Source organism: Antechinus flavipes, chromosome 5 (genome assembly GCF_016432865.1).
Source record: "Antechinus flavipes isolate AdamAnt ecotype Samford, QLD, Australia chromosome 5, AdamAnt_v2, whole genome shotgun sequence".
Taxonomy (NCBI): domain Eukaryota; kingdom Metazoa; phylum Chordata; class Mammalia; order Dasyuromorphia; family Dasyuridae; genus Antechinus; species Antechinus flavipes.
The window spans coordinates 188,568,082-188,593,048 of NC_067402.1; the positions used below are offsets into that span (position 1 = coordinate 188,568,082).

Consider the following 24,967-nt stretch of genomic DNA (forward strand, 5'->3'; position numbering starts at 1 on the left):
TGACTTGTATTCTTTTGACTCAGTTCTTTATATTTTTTAGAAATGAGACTTTTATCAGAAATACTGGTTGTAAAACTTATTTCCCATCTTTCTGCTTCTCTTTAATCTTGGCAGTCTAGGTTTTGTTTGTGCAAAATCTTTTTAGTTTAATGTAATCAAAATTGATCATTTTGCATTTCATAATGTTTTCTAGTTTTTTCTTTAGCCATAAATTCCTCCCTTCTCTAAAGATCTGATAGATAAACTATCCCTTGCTCTCCTAATTTGCTTATACTATCAACCTTTATGTTTAAATCATTTATCCATTTTGACTTTATTTTAGTATGGAGTGTGAGATGTAGGTCTGTCATTCTATGAAAAATGATGAAAAGGCTGATTTTTAGAAAGACCTAGAAAGATTTGCCTATTAAACAAACAGAACCAGAAAACATTGTATACCATTGCACATGGCAACAGCAAGATTGTGTGATGATCAACTAAGACAAGACTTGGTTCTTGTCAGCAGTTCAGTGATCCAAAGCAATCCTTAAACTTTGGATTAAAAAATGGCATACAGAGAGAGAACTATGGAGACTGAATGTAAATCAACACATACCATGTTCATTTTTTTTTCCTATAGTTTTTCCCTCTTGTAATTTTTCCCTTTTGTTCTAATATTTTTCCCAACATGATTCATAAGGAAATGCGTAAAAAAAGAATGTACATGTGTAACAAAAAAAATATTTCTTAACATGTAACCAGGGAAAATGATTTTTTTTTAAAAAAAAAGGAGCAGCAGAGTCATAGAACATTTTGTGACATACACAACTTTTTTTGAGGTCAAAATGCATGAGGAAATTATCTTGAGGCTGATTTAGACCTCTTTATGTTTTAAGAAAGCTGTTTTTGGATATATTTTCAAAAGGGAACCTATGCTTTTTATTTCAGTAACCAGTATTTTGAGAACACCACATCAGCTCCTTACATGAAAAACGTCCTTGTGGTGACATTGAACTCTACGAAATCCAGCTTATCCAACCTACTAAATATTTCATTGGTAATCCACATTTAGTGCAATTTTCTTTGTTTTGGCAATGGGGCCCCATATGCTAGACTTGACAACAATTTGTTTCCTTCTCACAGACTATTATCATCACAAGGATTAGACTTGAACTACTCTATTGTCATGACAGCTTCATATTGAAAGAAGCATCTGTCACATTCAAGTAGAACGATAAAAGCCCCCTAGTTTTGCCTCTCTGGTAGGCATTGATATGTAATAGCATTTGATGAGGGATGAAAAGCTTCTTCTCATTCTATCTTCCTTCCCCGCCCCCTAATAAGTAACTCTTAGACAAGTCTGTCACCATTAGAGATTCATTCTTGGGTTAGATTATTGTCCTTTGTTAAAGTATCACCAGGAAGGGTGGGTAGCAAAATAATTGTTACCAATCACTAACTTAATGTGAAAACGTTTATTTGAACTTTTTTAGTCTAGAATTTTGAGAAGGCTAAATTTGGAAAGGTGAAACCTTCTGTAGGGGATCTTAGATATCTAGTGGGCATTCTGAGGGCCTTGGGAACTTGGAGGGTCAAGGGTCTAGGTTGAAGTGAGGCACACAAAGAGGTGGGATTATATAATTTGATCAAGAGCTATCATCTCTCATTCTATAGTTTGAGACCTTTCTACATATCTCTGCTAATGTCCTATCTTAGAGTGGAAAGAGTGCTCTTTGGGAAACCGAGAGGCCTAGTTTAAAATCTCACTCTGACTTACTAGCTGGGTGATTGGGCATTTAAGCTTTCTAAGCTTCAGTTTTTTTGTCCATAAAAGGGGGAGAAAGCTACTTGTAGTATCTACTTCATAGTGCTATTGGTGAGGATCAAATGAAATAATATGTAAATGCAGACTAATTTCCCTCCCATTAGTTTTGCACTGAACTGAGCTACATAGCCTTTTGATATGAACTTAAAATTAGAATATTGGTTTAGACTCAAATTTTTGTGGGGTTCTCCCCACAATCCTTTCCTTTTAGGTGAAAGATGACTTTGTTCTTGCCCACATGGATGGAATCATGCTATTTGGACACATGGTTCAGCAAGCACTTCAAAATACATCAAATGACCATTTTTCCCATGGTTTCCGAAACCTCACTTTCCAAGGTACTTAAGTATAAAATTCATGTGTATGAAATCAACACCTTTTAAAGAAAGTTGAAGATGGGTTTTGATGTTTAAATTGATCATAGGCAGCAATGGGAAAGATTTGCTAGGATGGTCACTCAAAATATTATCCCATATCTATTGTGTAGAGAACCACAATTCAACTTTCTTTCTTTTTTTCCTTCCTCCCCACCCCTTTTTTTTTTTAAAAAAAAAAAACATTCTTATGCTTCTCTTGAGTCTTGTATTTGAAGATCAAATTTTCTGTTCAGCCCTATTTCATTGAATGTCCATCTTTTCCCCTGAAAGATAATGCTTAGTTTTTTGCCGGATAATTGTGCAAGATTCTTTGCTTTCTGGAATATCATATTCCAGGTCCTTTGATCCTTTTAAGTGGAAGCTGCAAGGTGCTGGGTAATCCTGATTGTGACTCCTTGATATTTAAATTGTTTCTTTCTGACTGCTTGCAGTTTTTTTTTCTCTTTGATCTGATAATTATGGAATTTAGCTACAATATTCCTTAGAGTTTTCATTTTGGGGTCTCTTTCAGGAGATGATCAGTGGATTCTTTCAATGACTATTTTACCCTCTGCTTCTAGGATATCAGAGTAGTTTTCATTAATGATTTCTTGAAAGATGTTGTCCAGGTTCTTTTTTTCATCATGGCTTTCATGTAGTCCAGTAATTCTTAAATTGTCTCTCTTGGATCTATTTTCTAGGTCAGTTTTTCCAATGAGGCATTTTACATTTTCTTCTATTTTTTCAATTTTTTTGGTGGGGGTTGTTTGACTGATTCTTGATGTCTCATTGACTCATCCACTTTCATTTGTCCAATTCTAATTTTTAGTAAATTATTTTCTTTAGTTAGATTTTTAAAAATCTCCTTTTGCATTTGTCCAATTGTACTTTTACAGGATTTGTTTTGTTCATTGGATTTCTGCCCTCCCTCCCCATTTCACCAATTCTATTTTTCAAGGAGCTGGGTTCTTTCTCTATTTTGCCAAAAAAAATTTTTTTTTAGTTTTTTTTCTGTAGTATTTTTTTCCATTTCATCAAATGAATTTTTAAGGAGTTGTTTTCTTCAGCCAATTTCTATGTTCCCTTTTTCAAACTCTCCTACAAAGCTCCCATTTCTTTCTTTCTTATTTTTTTTCCTGAGGCAGTTGGGATTGAGTGACTTGCCCAGGATCACACAGCTAGGAAGTATTAAGTGTCTGAGACCAGATTTGAAGTGAGGTCCTCTTGACTTCAGGGCTGGTGCTCTATCCACTACACCACTTAGCTGGTCCAAAGTTCTCATTTCTTTCCTCCATTTTTCTTCCAACTCTCTTTTAAGAGCCTTTTTGTGCTCTTCCAAGAGAGCCTTTTGTGCTTGAGACAAATTCATATTCCCTTTGAGGCTTCATCTGGAGGCATTTTGACTTTGGTGTTCTCTTCTGGGCTTGTGTTCTGGTCTTTTTGTCTCCATAGTAGTTCTCTATGGTTGAAGGTCTTTTTGCTTTTTTGCTCATTTTGCTCCTAGGGCTTTTTAATTGTCTGTGCTGGGGCCAGTGATGCTACAGGTTTCCCCATTGTGCTGGGTAAACCTAGCTATGCCCTGCCTGTTATGCTGGGGTTTATGGGTTCACTTTTTGCCTTCCATAGTTGCACTAGAGGTCTCACAGCTAATTTGCTAATCCACTGGCTTTCTGAACCAGGAAAGAGTCTCAGTGCTGCTACATTTTGGTTAACAGCTTCTCACTAGATTCCCTGTGCCAGGCCTTCCTCTCTGAGCCTCCCTAGATTGCATCTTTTGTGTTTTCCCTGCTCAATTGAGACAGAGCTTTCCTGAAGTCCTTCCAAAATAATTTATGATGGAAAATTATTATACTCCAAATATTTGTGGGTTCGGTCACTCCAAAATCCATCCAGAGGTTTGATCTAGTGTTGATTCTGAGGGAAACCAGGAAGAGCTCAGGTAGTCCTATCTACTCTCTGCCATCTTGGCTTTGCCCTTTCTCCCCCCACTCCCATAATTCAACTTTCAAAGATTTATGTTGGATTTATGTTGGCAGATGGAAGACTAAAAAGAAGGATGTTAAAAAAGGAAAGAGCCACACCACAGGAATTCTAGAATTGTCTAATTTATTGAAACAGTATCCCTAGAGTATCCCTCAAAAACCACATGAAACCAAGTCTCTGAACAGAGTCTAAAGGAATAAAATTTCTCTCCAGCTCAAGATAGACTGGAAAAACTTCAAGAAAGGTCAGTCTTAACTGAGGTGAAAAGAGTTTTTGGTCCAACTCAGATAGACTTTGGAAAAGGGTTTTAATCACAGCAAATCAGCAACTAAGACCCTCAGTCCTGCTTCAGCAGAGGAGCAAATCAGTGGGGCAGTTTCCAGTACCAGTTCAGAAGGCAAATTCTGGGAAACCAGGCTGTTTCCTGAAAAGAGTAGGCAAAACTACCTCCTGCAAACACAAGGGGCCCTTGTGCTCAAAGCCACGTCTCAGAACTGCATAGGAAGCTTGGGACAGTGTCCTCTTTACCCCAGAAGCAGAGCTCAACCATAAAAGTAAAAAAAGACAATATACCAAAAGAAAAGGAAAGAAGATGAGCAAGAAACAGAAAAGAATCTTGACCATAGAAAGCTACTACAGTGACAGGGCAGACCAAAACACCACCTCAGACAAGGACAAAATGTCCATAGAAGAAATTTCAAAGAGTGATATGAATTGGTCTCAAGTCTAAAGAGGCTTCTTGGAAATGCTCATAAAAGACTTTAAAAGGCAAATAAAAGAGGCAGGAGAAAAAATGAGACAATATCTCTAAAACTCTTTTCTTCCTCATGAGTTCTAATTAGCTATCCAGAAAATATAAACTTTTCTATTTTTCCATATTCTATATTTCAAGACTTCAGAGATCTGTAAATCATAACTGTGTAAGTGATGTTATAACTTATATCACCCTAGTACTAGTTTGGAAATATAGGTAGTCTTCCTAAACTTAGTCAAGCTGAATTGTGGACACCACACACACATACAGCCCCCCCCCCCACAAGCTTGTACTTTAAGCTTTTCTACCTCTGAAGGACTTCTCCTTTAGCATAATCTTCATACATCTTGGGTTGCATCCATCCCATTAGAGCAATACATTGGTAGAGGTTCTAGATCAGTGATACTTATCAAGTGTTTTTGTTGCCAGTTCTATAGTGATGCTGAAGGCATGCCTTCTATCTTACACCTCTTCAGTGACTATTGTTGTTCCTTCATTCTACCTCTGTCTCCTTCACCTTAGAATCCTCTTTGTGATCTTTTATTTTCTTGCTATGAATATTACAACAGATGAACCTGCCAGAAATTCTTTTATGTGAAGCACTACATACTCTACTCATCCTGAATTTTTTTTGAGTGAGAGATATTTCACACTCGGGATAATTCCTTTTTCATAAAAAAATAGTGTGGACTACAGAGATGGCTATTAGCTATGAGATACAGAAAAAGTAGAGCTGTAAATTAAAAGCCCAGACTCTGAAACAAAAAACTACTCTCTGTGTTCCCCATACCTCTCCCATGAGATTTTCCCTAGGAACTTTCTTGCCATCAAAAGCAGAATGGTTCAGTGAAAGGAGCCAGGGTTTTGAAGTTTGAGACCTCAGTTCAAGACCTGACTCTACCACTTCCATCCTTTGTCATTCTATGGACAAGTAACTTGATATCTCTGCACCTCTGATCCTCATTTATAATGCAAGGAAAAATCTGAAAATCTCCTTCCCAAATCTATGATACTATAGTCCATCATCCCTTCACTAATTTCTCCTGCATTGAATTCTTGAAGAATTTCCAGAAAGTCAAGCTGGCACATTGAAAAGGGAAGGGAATAAACACTTCTATAGCACCTATTATGTGCCAAGAACTGTGTTAAGTTCTTTGAAAAATATTTTCTCTTTTGATCAGCTGATAGAGCAATTCACAGTCAAAAGAATTGAGTTCTACTTATACTTACTAGTTTTATGATCTTTTTAGTTCCTCATCTATAAAATCTGAGAAGTGTACTGGATGTTCTCAAGGATTTCTTCTAACTCTAAATTTATGATGCTATAATACAGTCTAGAAGAGGAGACATCCCCCCAAGATGAGTCTCCTCAGCACCCTCAGAGATAGCTATTAGCCATGAGATAAAGAAACCTCTTTTCTCACCTTTAGATGGCAGCATAGTCCCACACAATGTATGTGAATGGGGTGAGGGAGACAGAATGCATGGTGTATTGGCTGGTGAAGAACGACCAAAAGCTTTTTCTTCCGGTATTTTGGGATATATGAGCGCGAGTGCTAAAGTGGTAGATTGGAGAGAGAAAGAAAAATGGGGTTTTTTTTCAGTTTTTTCATCCACTCTTAACAATCATTTAAGAAGTATCAATGGCTGTGTCTGCCTAAGGCTGTTCCAATTCATCACTGGCTAAAATAAGCTGAAAAACACTGTGATCCTGCTATTTCCACTGGACTCTCAACCCAAATTGCACAAACTTCAGCTGGTGGAATCCATTGCTTAATGGTTGTCCTGTTGCAAGTGGCAAAAATGAGCAACTTGACTTGAATTTTACACATTCTTAGGAAAAGTCATTGCTAATTAATAGGAAACCATCTCTGAGTGTCTAGATATCTGTTATCCCAACCTGGATGCTCTGTGAAGAGAGTTTTTCTCTTGAGTAAGAACTTACCTTTCTGTCTAATTTATTGAGACAGTATTTAGAGTTTCCCTCAAAGAAGAAGTGTTCCTCAGAGATTTCCAGGGAGAATTAATTCAGCACATCCTTAATTAGCTACTGATAATAAATGGATATTCATTCAGTTTCATTGCAGCATAGCATCTCTATAGCCTGAAAGTATAAGAAATTTGGTGGTGCCATTTGTTTTCATATTATGGGGCTGATATTACAAGCTTGGGATAATTTCTTTTATAAAAGAAATAATCTTGTGGACCATCAAAGGTGTAATTTAAAGTCCAGACTTTGAAACAAAAAGTCATTCTCTCTATTCCCCATATCTTTCCCTTGAGGCCTTTTCTAGAAACTCTCCAGCCACATAAAAATGGAATGGTGCAACAAAAAGAGCATTGGTCTTGAAGTTTTGAGATTTTGGACCTGTCCCTTGCATATTGTGTCGTCTTAATGTCTCTAAGGTTGAATGTGAATATTGACTACTAATCCTGATTGATTTTCCCCTTAGGAACTCTAGGTCCTGTGACTCTGGATGAATGGGGGGATATTGACAATAATGTGACTCTTCTGTATACTTCAGCAGATACATGTGAGGTATGTTGGCTTTTAAAAGCTGGATAAGGAAGGATTATTAGAATTGTAAGAATATTGTGGGAATATGGCAGAGTGAATAGAGTTCTATACTCAATGTCTGAAAGAACTAGATTTGAACTTCAGACAATTGCTAGCTAAGTGATCATGGGCAAGCTATTTAACAACTTTTATTTTACCTTCTTTGTCTGCAAAATGTATATGATAGCAGTATCTACTTTCTTTGGTAGAGGAATTTTCTTCAATGAACTACCTTCTTCTCCTCAATAAATTAAATTATTCCAGAGGGCAAAGGATATACATTAGCTTATAGTAACCTTGTCTTTCTATAAATTTCAACATCACTGAACTCCTCCCATTCATTTGGCAGTTATTTTGTTACTCTAGAGAGAGGTGCTATATCTGTGATTTCATTGCTTATTGGGAACTCTTCTTTGAAGAAGATTCTTCTACCAATGCAGGGGAGCACCTTCTCTTAAATTTATTGTTTTAGGGAGCTGCCTAGTGTGCTGAAAGGTGCTTGCTTGCATTAAAAGGGATTTTTTCCCAATAAACAATGAAATACATCATGCCACTTTATTATTACTTCATGTCGTTATTTACTTATCTTAATCTGTACCATATGGACTTTCTATCCACATCCTAAACTTAGTAAAAGCAAGAACTATCTTCTTGCCATTCTCTCCCTCCCTCCCTCCTTCCCTCCTTATTTTTCCTCCCTCCCTTCTTCCCTTCTCTCCCTCCCTTCCTCTTTTCCCAAGTGGGCACAGCTAGATCAACATATATGCTTGTATATAGTATCAGATTTGGACTATAGGTGCAGTTTGAGTTTCTGCCACAGAGGAAAGCTCCTTGGCCAAAGGAGAACTGTGTCTGAGTTAACCAAGTTATAGGTTCTATAGTAATTTAATTACCATGGATAGGCTATAGAATGGAGAAGCACTCTTTCAAAACATCACTGTACTGCAAAGTGTCAAAAGGAGATTCTAGTATAGTTGAAGGGGAAAAAAATAAATCACAAGAAAGGGTTTATTTTTTAAATTGTCTTAAATTATGAACTCAACAAACATGAATATTTCAATAAACAAAGAGTAGGAAAGAGTATTAAAAACTTTGTTACATACATTAAAAAGGTAAAATGCACCTGAAATATAACACAATTGTTATAAAACTGATCATCTAAATCCCCCTGTGGATTTCTTTCTTGTCTTTAACATTTAATTAATGGTTTATGTTTTTCATCACTCTCAATATCTATCAACTCCCTGCCCACTCCAGCCTCCCAAATTGTAACCAGCATGTATAAATAAGGAAATAAATCTGCCTTTTGACCCTGTCTGAAATGACATGCCTTCTTCATCATCTTTCATCCATTGTCTCTCTGAGAAGAGGTGGGAAACAGACAAAGGGATGGTGTAGGCTTCTCAAGTTGGTCAGAGAGATAATTGTGTAATTTTAAGTGTGAGTATTCACACCTCAGAAATCTGCAAATACTAAAAATCAGGGCTTGATTTATAGTCATTTCGATTGTCTAAACAAGAAAGAGATGGAGAAAATGCAAATTAAAGTTAAAAGTATATATCCTATATACACATTTCTTTTCTTTTCTTTTTTTTTTTAGAGAACCAATAGTTAAACATTTACCAGCACATTTTAGATACATACTTAATCTTTATCAGTCTTCCAGAGTTGCTGTTGGTCATTGCATTAATCAGAACTATGAAGTTTTTATTTTATTGTTGTTGTTGTTATTGTTTTTTTGCTGAGGCATTTGGGGGTAAGTGACTTGCCCAGGGTCACACAGCTAGGAAGTGTTAAGTGTCTGAAACCAGATTTGAACTCAGGATCTCCTGACTTCAGAGCTGGTGCTCTATCCACTGTACCACTAGCAGTCCCAGAACTCCGAAATCTTAATTATGAAAATTGTCCCCCTGCATCCACTGGTTTCACTCTGCATTAGTTCATACAAGTTTCATAATGGTTTAACAAAATGCTTCTTTCTTTTTACTGGCTTTTTTTCCCTCATTTATTGCCACAGTATAAATATCTTTTGCGCTACGACACCCATCTAAATAAGACTGTTCACTTTGAGGAAAAACCTAGTCTCACCTGGAAGAATCAAAAACTTCCCCATGGTGAACCAGGAAAAAGTAAGTAAGGCATTTTTGATGAATTTTCACTTATTAAAGTTGTTTCTGATAGCAAGGAATAGATCCCATTGTTTAATGTAGCCTTTGTTTCTACTGTTTTAATCTGAAACATATCATCTTAAATATATTTGCCAATTTGCTATGTAGCTGTAATATGGCTTGAGACAAAATAACTTCCTTCCTTTTTACTTTCAAATACCAGTGCTTTGACTGAAACTCTATTTAAGAATGACATAGAATCAGACCCAAATTAGTCTTCATCTTTGATTCTCTTATCTAGAGCTTTAGCTAAAAGCCCATGAATTTTGGGAGAAAAGAAACTAAGAAATTACTTATATGGGCATTGGGAGTTCCCAGTCTGAACAGATACAGGCTGATGGTACCTGGTTTATTGTAAAGACTTAGAAGAAATGGAGAGAAATTTTAGCATGGTTCTTAAAGGATTAAATACCTACTAATGGATGGTTTGCCTACAAAATACATTTGATTTTTTAGAAGGTTTTCAATGAATTAATTTTAGGATAATAATTTTAGACAAATATTGTTTGTGAATAAAATGTTGACAGCTGTTACCTTACTTTGGACTATGATCATATTGCTGTTTGGGAATAAGATAAATCTTTTAAATTTAGAAATCTTAGAATCTCCCTACAGATCTTTCTTCAGGTTAAGCATTTCTACTTCCTTTATTAATCTATCTAACTGTCATATTGAGCTATTGATCTAAATTGAGCTCCACCAGAGCTTTTCCAGATAATTGTTTGTCTACCAAACCTTCCCTGTCTTGTGAAGGTGATTGTTGAACCCAAATAAAGGACTTCAAATTTGTCCCTATTAAATTTCATCTTATCAGATTTGGCCCATTATTCTGTCCTACCAAGATATTATTGGATTCTGATTTCTTTATGTACAACGGGTTAGCTATCCTATCTAGTTTCATGCATGTTGTCTGCAATTTCAATAAGCATGTCATCAGTACCTTTATCTAAGTTATTCATGGAAAAAATAAGCAATATAGTATCAAGGACTGATTCATGAAGCATTGCATTAGAGACCAACCTGAATCATTCTATTTACCTAATAATGATAATCTTTAGATATAGTCATTCAATCTGGTAACCATATAATCATCTAGCCCAGAAGCCCACAAAACCAAAACTCCTGAGTGCTTACTGATTTAGATTAGAATGTAATTGGGAAATGTTTAATAAATAAATAAATAATACTGCAATTTAGGTAATGTTAATATTGTGGTTTTCTAAGTCAATATGTAGCCGGTAGGGATCTGTTTTAATTTGAATAGGATATCACTGACCTCCCCTGTCTATTTTCATTCTTTGTATAATATGGCTTCTAGTTCCCTCACCTGATTGTCTGTTTTTAGACATATTCTAGGTAGTCAATATCTTTGAGAAAACACAGAAAATTATTTTTCTAAGCTGTCCAGAACTACTAGTTACTTTTAAAAACTCATTCCCAATACTTTTCCATCTTCCTCTTTTAACATTGCTTTGACATAGTGGTTTCTATCTATTGAAATTAGGTGGCTCAGTGGACAGAATACTGGGCCCTGGAGTTAGGAATAACTGAATTCTAATTCAGCCTCAGACACTAGCTGTGCAACCTCAGGCAAGTCACTTAATCTCTGTTTGCCTCAATTTCCTCATCTGTAAAATGGGGATAATAATATCACTTGCCTTCTAGAGTTGTTATGAGGATCAAATGAAATGATAATTATGAAATCCTCAGCACAATGCTTAGAACATACAGCTATATAAATGTTAGGTTTTTTTTTTCTTCTGGCATAGTAAGGGTAGGGAGTAGAGTATATGTACAGGTCAAGGAGAATGAAACTAATTGCAGAGAAAAGTTTAGAAAAAAACCTAGATTTTTTTGTTTCCTCTCTAGGTAGCATTTGACAACTGTGATTTTTAAAACAAATGCTTTTAAAGACTTATTCTCATTGATTTGTGGTAATGTGTTATTCTTTGTCTCCTCTACCACAGACCCTGAAATCCTGATGATTGCTGTCTTTGCCCTAACAGGAACTGTTATATTTATACTACTCATCTCTCTACTGGTGCTCAGGTACCTCCCTCCCTTATTAGGGGGTAGGATACACACAAACACACACACACACACACACACACACACACACACCCCTTCTCCTATTCAGAATCATCTTAATCCATACTTAAAGAAGGGAGCATGGTGTAGTGGATGGAGTACCAAGACTGGGAGTCAAGAAGACAGGATTTCATAAAGTCTAATAATTAGATCTAAACATGGAAGGGACTTCATAAATCATTTAATAAACTAATTACTCTAAATTAGGGGGTTCATATGAACTAATGTATGTAAAACTTTGTACAAAATTTTGAAGTATAATAGAAATGGCAGTAGTATTATTCTTGATTATAATTGCAATTGATATTTATTATGTTCTAAAAAACTCAACAGAGGTTTATCTATTTAATCTGTTGGTTTATTAATCATTTTGAGGGGATATCTGGATCTACTTATGATTTTGTCAGTATAGGAAATTACCAGTGTGGGAACTCCCAATCCTGTATGCCTAGAAACAGGTCCATCAAGTCTCAACTTGGATCAGAATCAGGAAGGCACATTGTACACGCTCTAAGGGCAGAATCCTCATTGACCAGGGTCCTGTTACATAGATTTCTACATGAATCTATTTATCTATAGCTGTATTATATAATATATTTGTATGTATGTCTGTGTAACTCCATTTCTAATTAGCAAGGAGGTATAAAATCCCTAATGGCCAGCATGGAAGCTCCCAACATTTTTCTTCTCTATTCTCAGGGAAATTACTCTCTTTAAGAACTAATGTAGTCATACTAATCAACAAATTTGCCCTATTCTTTGCAAACACCTAAGAGTATGGACTGGACTGAAGCAAAGCTTTTCCATAAATAGCTATGACAGAAAGTAAAGATGTGGGCATAAATTCACAAAATTGCCTTTTGAAGGCAAGAGAGCTACCACCATCACTGCTGTGGTGTATATATGGGGTAATCAAAACCAAGGAGCAGTGTTTTCTATTTTATTTTATTTTATATTTCTCTCCCAGTTACATTCAAAACAAATTCTTTTTTACAATTGTTTTTAAATTTTTTGAGTTCTAGGTTTTCTCCCTTATCCCCACCCACAATTAAGAAACCACATGTGAAGTTATACAAAACATTTCCATAAAAGTTAAATTGTAAAAGAAAACATAAATCTCCCATCCTAATGAAAATAAAAACCCTCAGGAAAAATTAAGTTTAAAAAAGGGAGAGAGATAGAGAGGGAAAGAGAATGTTTCAATCTGTATTCAGATATAATCAATATGGATGGAATTTTTTATCATAAATCCTTCAGAGTAGTTGCAGATGATTGTACTACTGAGAATAGCAAAGTTATTCATAGCTGGTCATCTCAGAACATGGCTGTTACTCTGTACACAATATATTTCACTTTGCTTGAGTTCACAGAGGACTTTCCAGGTTTGAGGTTTTGTTTTTCTGAGAGCATCCTGTTCATCATTTCCCAAAGAACAAAAATTTTCGTTTACAAACAAACACCACAGTTTATTGAACCATTTCCCAAATGATGGGCACACCCTCAGTTTCCATTTTTTTTAACCCTGAGAAGAGTTGCTATGAATATTATATATATCTATATATCCATTTATATATGTTATTTTCTTTTCTTGAAAAAAAATCTCTTTTGGTATTCATGACTAATAGTGGTTTTGTTAGATCAAAAGATATATATGAATTGATAGCCCTTTGGGCCCAGATCATATCTTTTGATCATTTATCAATTGAGACATGGCTCTTATTTTTTATATATTTGACTCAGTTTCCTCTATGTTTGAGAAATGAGGTCTTGTCAGAGAAACTTACTTTGAAATTTGTTTTTATAATTATTATTTCTAACTATAATTCCCCCTATTTATTCTCTCTCCTTTTACCCTGTTCCTCCTCAAAAGTGTTTTAGTACTGACCACTTCCTCCCCTAATATGCTCTCTCTTTTATCACCCTCCCTCATTCCCATCCCATTCCCTGCCCATTTTCTTGCAAGGTAAGATAGATTTCTATTGAATATGCATGATATTTCCTCTTTGAATCAATTCTAAAGAGAATAAAGTTCACTCATTCACCCTTTTCTCCTTTTCTTCCCTTCCACTGTAAAAGCTTTTTCTTGCCTCTTTTCCACTTCTCCTTTCCCCTTTCTTCCAAATATTCCTCTCTCAATCCTTAATTTCATGATTTTTAAAAAAAGGTATTATCCCTTCATATTCAATTCATATCTGGTACCTCTGTCTCTATATAAGGAGCAGTGTGTTTTAACTCTCCATTGGTCATACCTCTCCCTCATTTATGGATCAGCCTATTTCTGCAATGTCTTTTCAAATTATACATTTCTTGGATGATATTTTTTGTTCTATTTCTTGTATGCAAGCTGCCATTAGTAAAATGCCACAGTCAATTTATACCTTTGCATTCTCCTTGAGTTACCCATAATTCTGATTCTTTAAATGCTGTGGTTTTTCCATGACTCATGACCATATAGCATTACCAAGAAGATTTTTTTTTAACCAGACCTGTGATTTCTTTACCACAAGGAGCTAGGGATGAGCAGTTTCCTCCTACCAAAGCAGATGGGCATTTTCTTGTCAATTTAGAGACTGAGACAGAGAGGAAATAGGATTTAACTCAGGGCCATCCTGGCAGTGGGTGTCAAAGGCAGAATTGAAAATCAAGTCCTCTTGAGTCCAAGGGCAGCTCTCTAGCTACTAAATCATGTTACCTTTCTGGGAGGTTACTGAGGTTTAAAAGATATAATTTTTTTTTTGTTAGGATTATCTTGAGATCATTGAAATCTCTGTGCTATTTCACAAATGAAGTCCAGTTCTCTTTTTTCTACTCAATTCTGGAACCATCATGCTATCTATTGAAGCATATATTTATATGTGTGTATATTATATGTACATATATATTGCATATATCTATATATGTATATATTATACATATCTATGTGTGTATATGTATGTATATATATACATATAAATAGAAATATTTATTTATTCATTCTACATCAATGGGGTTAGAAATGTGATCTGGAAAATCTGCATAAAATATTTTGATCCTCTCTTTGTATTAGAGAGGATGTCTGAATTATTATGATATAAAAAAGAAAAATATGTTGATATTATATAATATAAATATATTTTATGAATTTCTGAGTTTCTAAATTTTTTTCTGTATATTCTAATGGCCTTTGCATGTCTTCTGCAAAACTCCCCTCAAAATTCCCATTTAATTTCTTATGGTATCCTATGACATATTGAATCTGCAAGTGAGAAAAGGCATCATGAGATAACTATATATTTATATGTGTATATTTGCATGTATGTATGATTTTAAAATTAATTTTTATTTAATAGAGAAGTGATTTTAAGATTAGTTATCTTTCTATATCCTATGAATAATTTTCTTTTAACCAGAATATTTAATTAAGAACCTTTGTTCTGGTATAGAATTGACTAAGGCTGTTCTTTGGCACATTAGTTTTAATATTAGAACAAAAATAAGGCATTTGTAGATCATTTGACAGTTAACCAAAGGAGATTTACTTAGCTGTAGCTAGGGCATCTCAGGTTGATTTAACTAAAAGAAGCTCCCTAGATTGAGGTATCTCTAGTGATTAGAGAGGGCATCTAGTACTCCTTAAGAATGCTTCATACTCAGAAACCAGGAAGGGATGACAACAGGCCAAGCCTTTAGTTTCCTCAGCTAACCGAGTCTTGAGGAAAGGGTGAGTAGCTTTTAGTAAAAACTGGCTTTATTTACTTGTAGAGAGGGCTTAGGGTATTTCTCTTTATGTAATTCTGCTTAGGATGTTGGTTGTTCAGTCATTTCACTCTCTGTCACCTCATTTAGGATTTTCTTGGCAAAGATACTGGAATAGTTTGCCATTTTCTCCTCCAGATCATTTTACAATTGAGGAAATTGAGGCAAAAATGGTTAAGTGACTTGCCCAAGGTCACACAGCTAGTAAACATATGAAACCACATTTTAATTCAGGAAGATGAGTCTTCATGATACTCTATCCACTTTGCCACCTAGTTACCTCAACTTTAGTCTACTTTGTATAAAGTATACATTCTTTAATTAACCAATCAATAGTCTCTAAGCTGAGGATCCCACTTCTCTAGTTTTTTATTTGCAGGTTTATACAGGGAAGTGGACAATAATGTTCTCCCCAATATGATGGAGAACATTGTGCTATTTCACCATTGGATAAGAGAAAATTCAATGTTTGTTTATGGGTAGGTTAAGAAGGAGAATCAATGACCTCTTAAAAGTTCCCAAAATGAGGATCTTGGGAAAAGAAATTACTCTGGAATAAGGTTGTAAAAACCTTTCCTTCATAACATAGTAGATAAGAGAAACTTCCAAATAAGAGAAACTAACAAGATGAAGATGCATCTCAAAGAAGTCACTAGTTGTAGAAAAATAACAGAATTTGCCTAAAAACTAAGTATCAGACATGAAGATTATTGATGAACAAAAAAACTCCCAGAAGGGAGATTAACTCCTACTGATTTCCATTGAAGTGTTCTCTATAAGAAAAAAAGTTAATTATTTGTGGGGCCCTGTTGCCCAGCTTGAAAATCATTTGGCACTGCTGGGGTGAGAAGCTGGAATGCTCTTAGTTGTGATTGGAGTGAAATTCTAAGAATGTCAGAGCTAGAGGGGGCCTTAAAGATTTTCTAGTCCAATCCCTTCATTTTATAAATGCAAGAAGCTAAAACCCCATGAATTTGTGACTTGTCTAAGTTCATGCTGTTTAATGGCAGAAACTTTGATTTAGGCACAAGTTTTCTAACTACAAGTTCAGTGCTCTTTCCACTAGACTCCTTTATAAAATGTTAAGAGATTTTGGTACTCCTGCTGAAAGAGCCAGTTTTCTGCATGGTGGATGAATAATTAACAAGGAGTCTCAGAGGTAAACTAATTCAAGTATATGAAACAATTTTAAGGGCAATACTGTTCTTACATAAATTGAATGTATCTATACAAGCTGGTTCATCTTCTTGGACAATTTTCAAATTAAAATTTATCTTTAAGGCTCTAATTTCTTGATCTTTGCCTTTTACTTTTCAGAATGGTAGAGTGAAGAGGGCTCTGGACCTGATGGTCAGAAGATTTAGATTTTAGTCCTATATCTTTCTTTAGTTCACTATATGAGTGTGAGGGGAAAATAAGCAAAACAAACCAAAACAAAAATTTGTCCTTTTTTTAGCTTTCAATTCCTTCATCTGTAAAATGGTCAGGAGGTTGAATAAGATAATCTCTAAGCTCCACTATTACTCTACAGATCTATAATTCTATCAAAAGGAACAAGAAGAGCTCAGAGCCAGAGTTAATAAGGAGATATAAAGGTTCAACAGAAAGCTTTACAGTAAGATCCTCAGGCCACATTTTGGTGAATATAGAGGTAAATCATTTGTCCATTCACCATACCAAATAATAATTTAATTACCTGAGAGAGTCAGTGTGTTTCAATTTTCTCTGAATACTCTGAGGATATATGACATATTGCTGATAGCCACTGGCTAATCAATTTTATTTATGTAAAGGAAAAATAGAAAGAATAATGAACTTCGTCAGAAGAAGTGGTCCCATATTCCAACAGAAGAGATTTTACTTCTGGAGACTAATGAGACTAGCCCTGTGAGCCTGAAGGTAAGGCCCAAATCCTTCCCAACCCCTTTCTCTTTAAGTACATCAAGAATGGGTAAAAAATTTTTTTGTGTATAATCTTCTAAGACTATGACCAGTTTTAGATAGATGAATTACCTTGTCACTCACTAATATAATATTTTTGATATTTGCTTCTAATCCCTCAGGACCCTACTTTTTGTTTTTCTGGATGGAAGCTAATTAATTTGATAAACTCATTGGTGCTGGTGCTGTGTTAATAGCTACTCAAAGATTAGTGTATTATGTTTTTTCTGGTAATATATTTGCATTTTAATAGTAACTTTCTGTAAATTCTGAGGTGAGAATTTCATTCAGAGGTATGTTGGTAAAAGTTTAAAAGCCAACTGTCAGAAATATACTTAAAGTTTAATCTGTTATTAACATATTCTCCATCACTTTCTTAAGACTAGACAATTGATAATACAATAAATCAAGCATTTATTTGTAGTATTTGCATATTTCCAAGGTATAATTATTCATACTGAAAATTTGGTTCTTAGGAGACAGTGTGAACTGGCTCTAGTGTATCCTTGGGTCATTCTTTGTGGAAAATCAGTGCTTTACAATTCTGCCACACTGGGGCATTTGTTTCTCTTAAAAGCAAGCCAAAAAACCAAACACTATACCCCCACCCCCAAATCACCTATTCCAGCAGACCTAACCTGCTTAGCAATGGCAATTGATGACTGATCAATACTTTTTGATAGCCAAAAGATGTCCCTAACTACGTGATCAGTGTTGTTAGACCTCATTCTTCTCATGTTGCCTTCCAAGTGCTCAAAACCTCCCATTGCCAGCTCCACCCAGGTGTGCCCTACTCTCAAGAGTGTTTCTTTTTTTTTTTTAAATAACTTTTTATTGACAGAACCCATGCCAGGGTAATTTTTTTACAGCATTATCCCTTGCACTCACTTCTCAACAGTGTTTCTTGTTCCAAATGAAATCTCCTCTTCCCTGACCTCCACCATCAAAACTGACTAATCTCACCTAGGTACTAAAAAGAAAATGAGCTGATTGAACAAACTAACTCACACTGAGGTGTAAATGAATGAGCTTGTCCCCTTAATTTCTCCAGAAATGTTGACATTTTTACAGCAGGAACCAAAGCAAATATGTGACAGTATAAGTGCTTCAAACAGAGTGGTTTAAATAGGGCATAAGAGAAATTTTAGATGAAGAGAAAGAGAAATTTAGCCCGTGGCAAAGTGACTAGAGAACGAGGTCTAGAGTCAGGCAGGCCCTCTCCTTGAGTTCGAAATTAGCATCTGATACATAGTAGGTATGTAACCCTAGGCAAATCCCTTAACCTTATTTGCCTCAGTTTTCTCATCTGTAAAATGACTTGGAGAAGGAAATGGCAAAAACACTCCAGTATCTTTGCCAAGAAAACCCTAAATGGGATCATGAAGATTCAGACATTACTGAGCAACAGCAAGAGAGATTTTGGAATGGTAGTGGGATGTGAGTGGAAATCTTACAAAGCCACTTAACCATAATTTGTAGGCCAATGTGTCTAATTCAAATTTTAAAAGGGCCAGTAAAATATATATAAGCATCTCTTTGGAGACATATTAACTTAGAAAATCACATATTAACAGCATGTCTTTTTTTTGTATTTTAATTTATTTTGTCACATATATCACCATCACATTTTAATGTGTTTCCCACCTCACTAAGAAATATTGTGGATCTCATTCTGCCTTGAGATTGTGTGCTTGATACTTCCATTGTAGGCCAACCCTAATATACCTGCATAAAGTCAATTCTATTTTTAACCCCAAAATTTCCTCAACTACCTGTGATACTATTTGAAATTCCTATAGTTCGTTACTGTGGGCTAAGCTGTTATAAGACTTTGAGCTCCTTGAGGATAGGCCTTATTTTAACAGCAGTCAAGACATGTCAAGTGTTTTGAAAGCCTAAAAGCACTGTATAAATGCTAGTTATTATAAATTTCATAATTAGCATTAAAATGTGTAACACATTAAACTATAATAACAATTACCTTGGAAGGAACAATAATAAAAAGATTTATGTAGCACTTTAAGGTATGCAAATATTATCATATGTATAATATATATATCTATACATTACGATGTTATTATATACTATTATATGTTATAAAGTCTTAACAAATATCTCATTTGATGCTTGAAAGAACCCTGGAAGGCAGGTGTTATTTTTATTGCCATTTTACAGATGAGGAAACTGAGTCAGATAGAAGTTGAGTGACATGTTCATGGTCATACAACTAGCAATTATCTGAAACTGTATTTGAACTCAGGTCTTATTGGTTCTAGAGCCGACATTTTATCCACTGGCTCTCCTAACTATTTATGGGACCAATAACAATAGCTATACCAAGAATAAAAATAGATAGTATTTATATAGCAATTCAAAGTCTACAAAATACCTTACCCAAGTCATTTTATTTCTTATGAGAGAGGAATGAGACCCTGGGTAGATAATTTTACAGAATAGAATAAGGAAGCAACAGTAAAGAACATACAGGGCATTCATATCACATTGTGACTTGAGTGGCAGTAAGATTTGAAGATCCAGAATCTGGAATTTTACCTGGAAAGAAGAGAAGTTGATAGATATCTTAGGTATTTCAGAGGTAAAATTCAAAGCAATCAGCTGGGACAGGAAGAAAAAGATAGTTACTACCTGTCTAGGCATGCAGCAGGTCAAGACTAATAGGATCAAACAAGACAAGTAACCCAGGCTAAGAGACTAAGGAAAAAAAGGGAAGCTAAACCTATGTTTATGTTTATATTCTATGCAAATTCTATAGGTTCTATGCAAAAACAGACAGGTATGATAGAAATGATAGAATCATATTATTTAATATTTTGAGGTAATTTAATAATTTTAGTAATAATGCCAGTATTTTAATAAAAGGATAGTCACTTAGTTGTCTCTCTCTTAGAACAAAGGCAATCATGGTGGCAGGCTCATAGTCTATATACCCTTCCAAGATTATGTATTCTCTATGGTGGTAATCAGCCTTGACTAGTTAACAAATAATGAGAATGAATATTATAATGAAGGTCTGAGAGTGACATTATGGCACTTTTTGGACAAAGAGACTATCTCTATATCCAGTCCACCCTTAGACAATGAAGGCAAAAGTGTCTATTTTGAGGATATCCAATTTTGTGAGGAGCAGAATTGACCTAGTAATTTAGGGTTTTACCTTATTTATTTAATATTGTATAATCTGCTTCATCCTATGCAAGTAGAGAGAATTACATGCATCTGCTTGAAATGGTTCTTGTTACTGGTAGCTCTTTGTTCCCTTGAAGAAGACCATGGCATCAGGGAGATAATGTCATGCCACGTGACTGAATTGGATTTAAATGAGGGAGAGCTGTTTTTCCTCCAGCGCCATCTGTGTCCAGTGGCAAAATATAAATCAGGATGACTGGAGATGACCTTAGATGCAATGGATCACCTTGGTCTTTTTAAGCTGAGGTCTGTAACAGGTCTTAGTTTGACTGAGCCAAAGCCCAATCTATGATTAAGGCTAGATAAAAAATGAGGCAGAGAATGGCCTCTTTTACCCAGTCCAAAAAAAAAAAAAAATCAATCCTTATCTACTAGAAGGGTTTCTGAACAAAACAGAAACAACTGCTATTTATTTACTATTTATTTACTCTGAGAAAATCAGGGCCCAAACAGTGATCAACTGGGGTTTGGGCTGGTACTTATTGTTGGCCAATCAATGAGAGTGAGAGAGATTGGGGTTTAAAGTATGGTTCTTAAGAAAGAAATCTATCCTCCAAACCCCAAGATATCTTGCAAGGTTTAAGTTGTCAAAATTTACATTCTTTTGGGCACATCTCTGGTGGGTAATGGGTATAATACCCCATGTGGATAGAGGGAAGGGAAGTGAAAGAAAGGGAAGGAAGAAGTAAAAGAAAAGAAAAGAAAAAAAGAGAAAAGGAAAAAGAAAAAACAAAATAGAAGAGGAACTATGTTGCCCAAATAGCAACTCATTGAGGTTATTGATTGTCCTTTGTTCTCAAAGAAGGCCATGACATCAGGGAGGTGACATGTAATGTGGCTGATGTAGATACCAGACGATGGTAGGCATCAGGGGACATGCTTTGGGAGAAGCACCAAATGGTAGGCTTCGGTCATATGAAGAATTCACAGTGGCCAGAATCTTTGGCAAAAAGTAGGGTTTTTTGCTTTTATTTTGTTTTGTTTTGTTTTGTTTTAGTAAAAGAGGTTGCAGACAAAATGAAGAAATACAATAGACTCTAGGAATAGTAAATATGAAATAGAGTTAGAAGAGCATAGAAAGGGTATTTATGGAAAGGGCAAGTTCTCTAGTGGAACTTACCATTTGCCTGGAAAAAGGAAGCATTCCATGAGGTTGAGATATGTCTTTAGTTAGTGGTCCTAAAAGAACTGGAAGGAGGAGAAGCAGGGTCAGGAGAAGAGAGATATCATAAGGCATGATGGTACCACGTGGCATGGGGGAGGGATAAAGGGAAAGACACTACTAGATGGAGAGTCATGGTGGACAGGGTAGCAGGTATGGCATGGGCCCTGAGTAGATTTATAGGGACATGCCTGGGATTTCTGACAGGACTTGGCAAGGTAAGGCTGCCCATGATCCCTACAGAGGGGGAGCCGCAGGTGTTTGACATGACTTGGATTTCCACTGGATGACTTCTCCAGAGGGTGAGACCATAGAACTAAACCTATCTTGATTATCAGAGACTTCTCCCTGCCTGCCCCAGGGAATCATTTTTATCAATGTTTCAGTTTCTCTGTCTACTACACCCATCATTCAGGACCTCCTCTACACACAGGACATGCAAGTCTACTGGATTTCAGTGAGGGAGGGCTGTGCTAAATCACCAGCCTCACTTTCTCCTCCTGAGCCATCCGGGTCCAGTGGCCAGAGATAGCTCTGGGCTGGAGATGGCCCCGGGTGGAAATGGGAGTGGTGATTAAGCAGAGAGTGCTTGACCTTGGTCCAGGGAAGGCCAGACCCTCTCAAAGCTGAGCTATCGTACTGGCTACCCTGAATGATAGGTGTATCATTTTAGGCAAAGTTATGCATCTTTGGTAGTCACAGAAAAACAATTTGAAAATTGCAAGTCAGTCACGAACAAGAATTTAAGGAGTGCCTGCTAGGGTGCATTGTGATGCAGTGAGTAGAGTTCTGGAGCTGGAGTCAGGAACACATGAGTTCAAATGTGCCTTTAGACACTTACTAGATGGGCGAGCCCCTTCACTTTTTCTCTGCCTCAGTTTCCTCAAGTATAAATAACAATAATAATACCTATCTTCTAGGGTTATTGTGAGAAATAAGTATGCAATTAGCACAGTGCCTGGTAAATAGCAGGCACTTGATAAATGCTTGTTTCCTTCCTTCCTATTATGTGCCAGGCATTTTGCTAAACATTGGGGATGCAAAAATAGGAAAAAAGTTAATAGTATCACTACCACCACCACCAATAACAACGAATCCAGTTACTACTCTCAAAAGCTCACAATCTAGTGGAAAGAATCTCAGTACTAATCTAGTCTAACCAATATAAGAAAGGAATGCCCACAATCCATTTAATGCTAGATGAGCTTGTAGCATTGGGACATGATGTTATGTCTCTGGAATGAATAACCTTTTCCTCTGGTACCAGATTGATGAAGATAAGAGACGTGATACCGTTACAAGGCTACGTCAAGGAAAATATGACAAAAAGGTAGTTGGACCTCATCCTTTCTTTTCTCTGACTTTTTATTAGGGAACATGCGTGTTTAAATGATAATCGAGAAGAGAATCATTATGTTTCTAACTAGCTCTTCCAAACCTTAGCTGAAGCCCAGTGCTGAGCCTTTAGAGCCAGTAGCCTGGGGCTGGGGGTTCCTGAAGATGTTCCAATGGGTTATTCCTGGGGGGTGGATGAGAATGGAAAAGTTAAGAACTCTGTTACACGAGTTAGAGAGCTACAATCACTTAGACTCCTTTCCAAGACACTGTGTGTGTGTGTGTGTGTGTGTGTGTGTGTGTGTGTGTGTGTCCCTGTTTATGAGGGATGGGAGGGAGAAAAAAAAGTTCCAGCTAGTACTGAGCACCTAGATCAGTTCCAATATAGACACAGACACTTAAATCTTATTAAACTGGAGTATATAGTCCGAGGTCGGGGCCAGTCTTGGCAAGCCTCCTGACTTTTCCTGATCTATACTTGGCAGGTGGTGATCCTCAAAGATCTCAAGCACAATGATGACAATTTCACTGAAAGGCAGAAGATAGACCTGAATAAGGTATGTGATTATTCCCTTCTCAAAACCAAATTCTGTATTTCCTATCATTTTTGTTAAGAGTAACTCCATTTATTTTCCTAAATCCTTAAGGTCACTGTGGGGAGTGGTCAAGGGTGGGAAGAAGAGATCAGGGTCACTGCCCACAATGCTCTTCTTACTGGGAATTCCTTGTAGATATTCCTACCTGGCATAGAAGGGAGTCAGGAGTAAAAGAGGTGAGGGGTGTGGGTGGCTGAAACACACTGCTTAATTTGCAGACCAGTTCAGCATTCAAGGTCTTCTCCTGGATCTCAGACTGCCAGTTTGGGGGCTAACCTGATCCAGATGTTACATGTGATATAAATTGGGGTCTAACCTGATCCAGATGTTATATGTGACATGTGAGCGTACAGTCGTGTGATAGGCAAAAAACCAATGAGCTCAGAAGAGCCAGATTGGAAACCCAGCCCTATTTGTGTTTTAGAACCACAGAATCCCAGAGTGGGAAAGCACCTCAGATATTACACAGTCCCGACCCAGGCCAAAATCTTAAACCCTGTATTAAAAGAATTTCCAACAAGTTTCAGATGGACAGTCTCCAGAGATGGAGATCTCATCACCTACTTAAGGCAACCTCTTCCACTTTAGATATTGTTCCCTCATAGTGACCCCACATCTGTCTTCTTGTAATGTACTCTTATTGCTTCCAGTTCTGTCTTCTGGAGCCAAACAAAACAAATCTAATTCCTCTTCCACAGTACAGTCCTTGAAATATTTGAAGCCACATCATGTCTCCCCTATTTATTTTCTCTTCTATAGGCCAAACATTCCCATTTCCTTCAACTAATTTTCACATGGCATTATTCTGGGTCCTTTTACCATTCTGGTTACCCTTCTCTGAGTATATGCTAGCCTTGGCTTGAAAGCCTTTTAAAAATAGCCAAGATTAGGAGAAAAGCTGAAAGCTGGAGGGAATTTTTTTTTACTACAAATTTTTCTAAAAATGACTTCCTTTCTCAAATATATAGAGAACTGAGTGAAGCTTATAAGAATATAATTTATATATATACACACACATATATATATATAAGAAGAATCTCTAATTGATAAATAGTTAAAGGATATGAACAGGTAGTTTTCATAAATCAAAGCTATCTATAGCCATATGACAAAATGCTCTAAGTTGATACTAAGTAGAGAAATTAAAAGCAACTCTGAGATCCTACCCTATACCTCTTAGGTTGGCTAATATGACAAGAAAAAAATGATAAATGTTGGAGGGAATGTGAAAAAATTGAAATACTAATGCATTGTTGGTGGACTTGTGAACCATTCTGGAAA

At 36.1% G+C, this 24,967-nt stretch overlaps 1 protein-coding gene across 1 annotated transcript in view; it reads left to right on the top strand.

Annotated features, from left to right (window-relative positions):
- GUCY2C (guanylate cyclase 2C) overlaps positions 1-24,967 on the top strand; it is a 103,853-nt gene that overhangs the window by 35,280 nt on the left and 43,606 nt on the right. The window contains exons 7-14 of the mRNA XM_052000837.1: positions 928-1,036; positions 2,016-2,142; positions 7,351-7,436; positions 9,472-9,583; positions 11,590-11,671; positions 17,239-17,344; positions 23,023-23,085; positions 23,576-23,647. Of these exons, the coding sequence (XP_051856797.1) occupies positions 928-1,036; positions 2,016-2,142; positions 7,351-7,436; positions 9,472-9,583; positions 11,590-11,671; positions 17,239-17,344; positions 23,023-23,085; positions 23,576-23,647 (757 nt within the window). The remainder of the gene's footprint in view (positions 1-927; positions 1,037-2,015; positions 2,143-7,350; positions 7,437-9,471; positions 9,584-11,589; positions 11,672-17,238; positions 17,345-23,022; positions 23,086-23,575; positions 23,648-24,967) is intronic.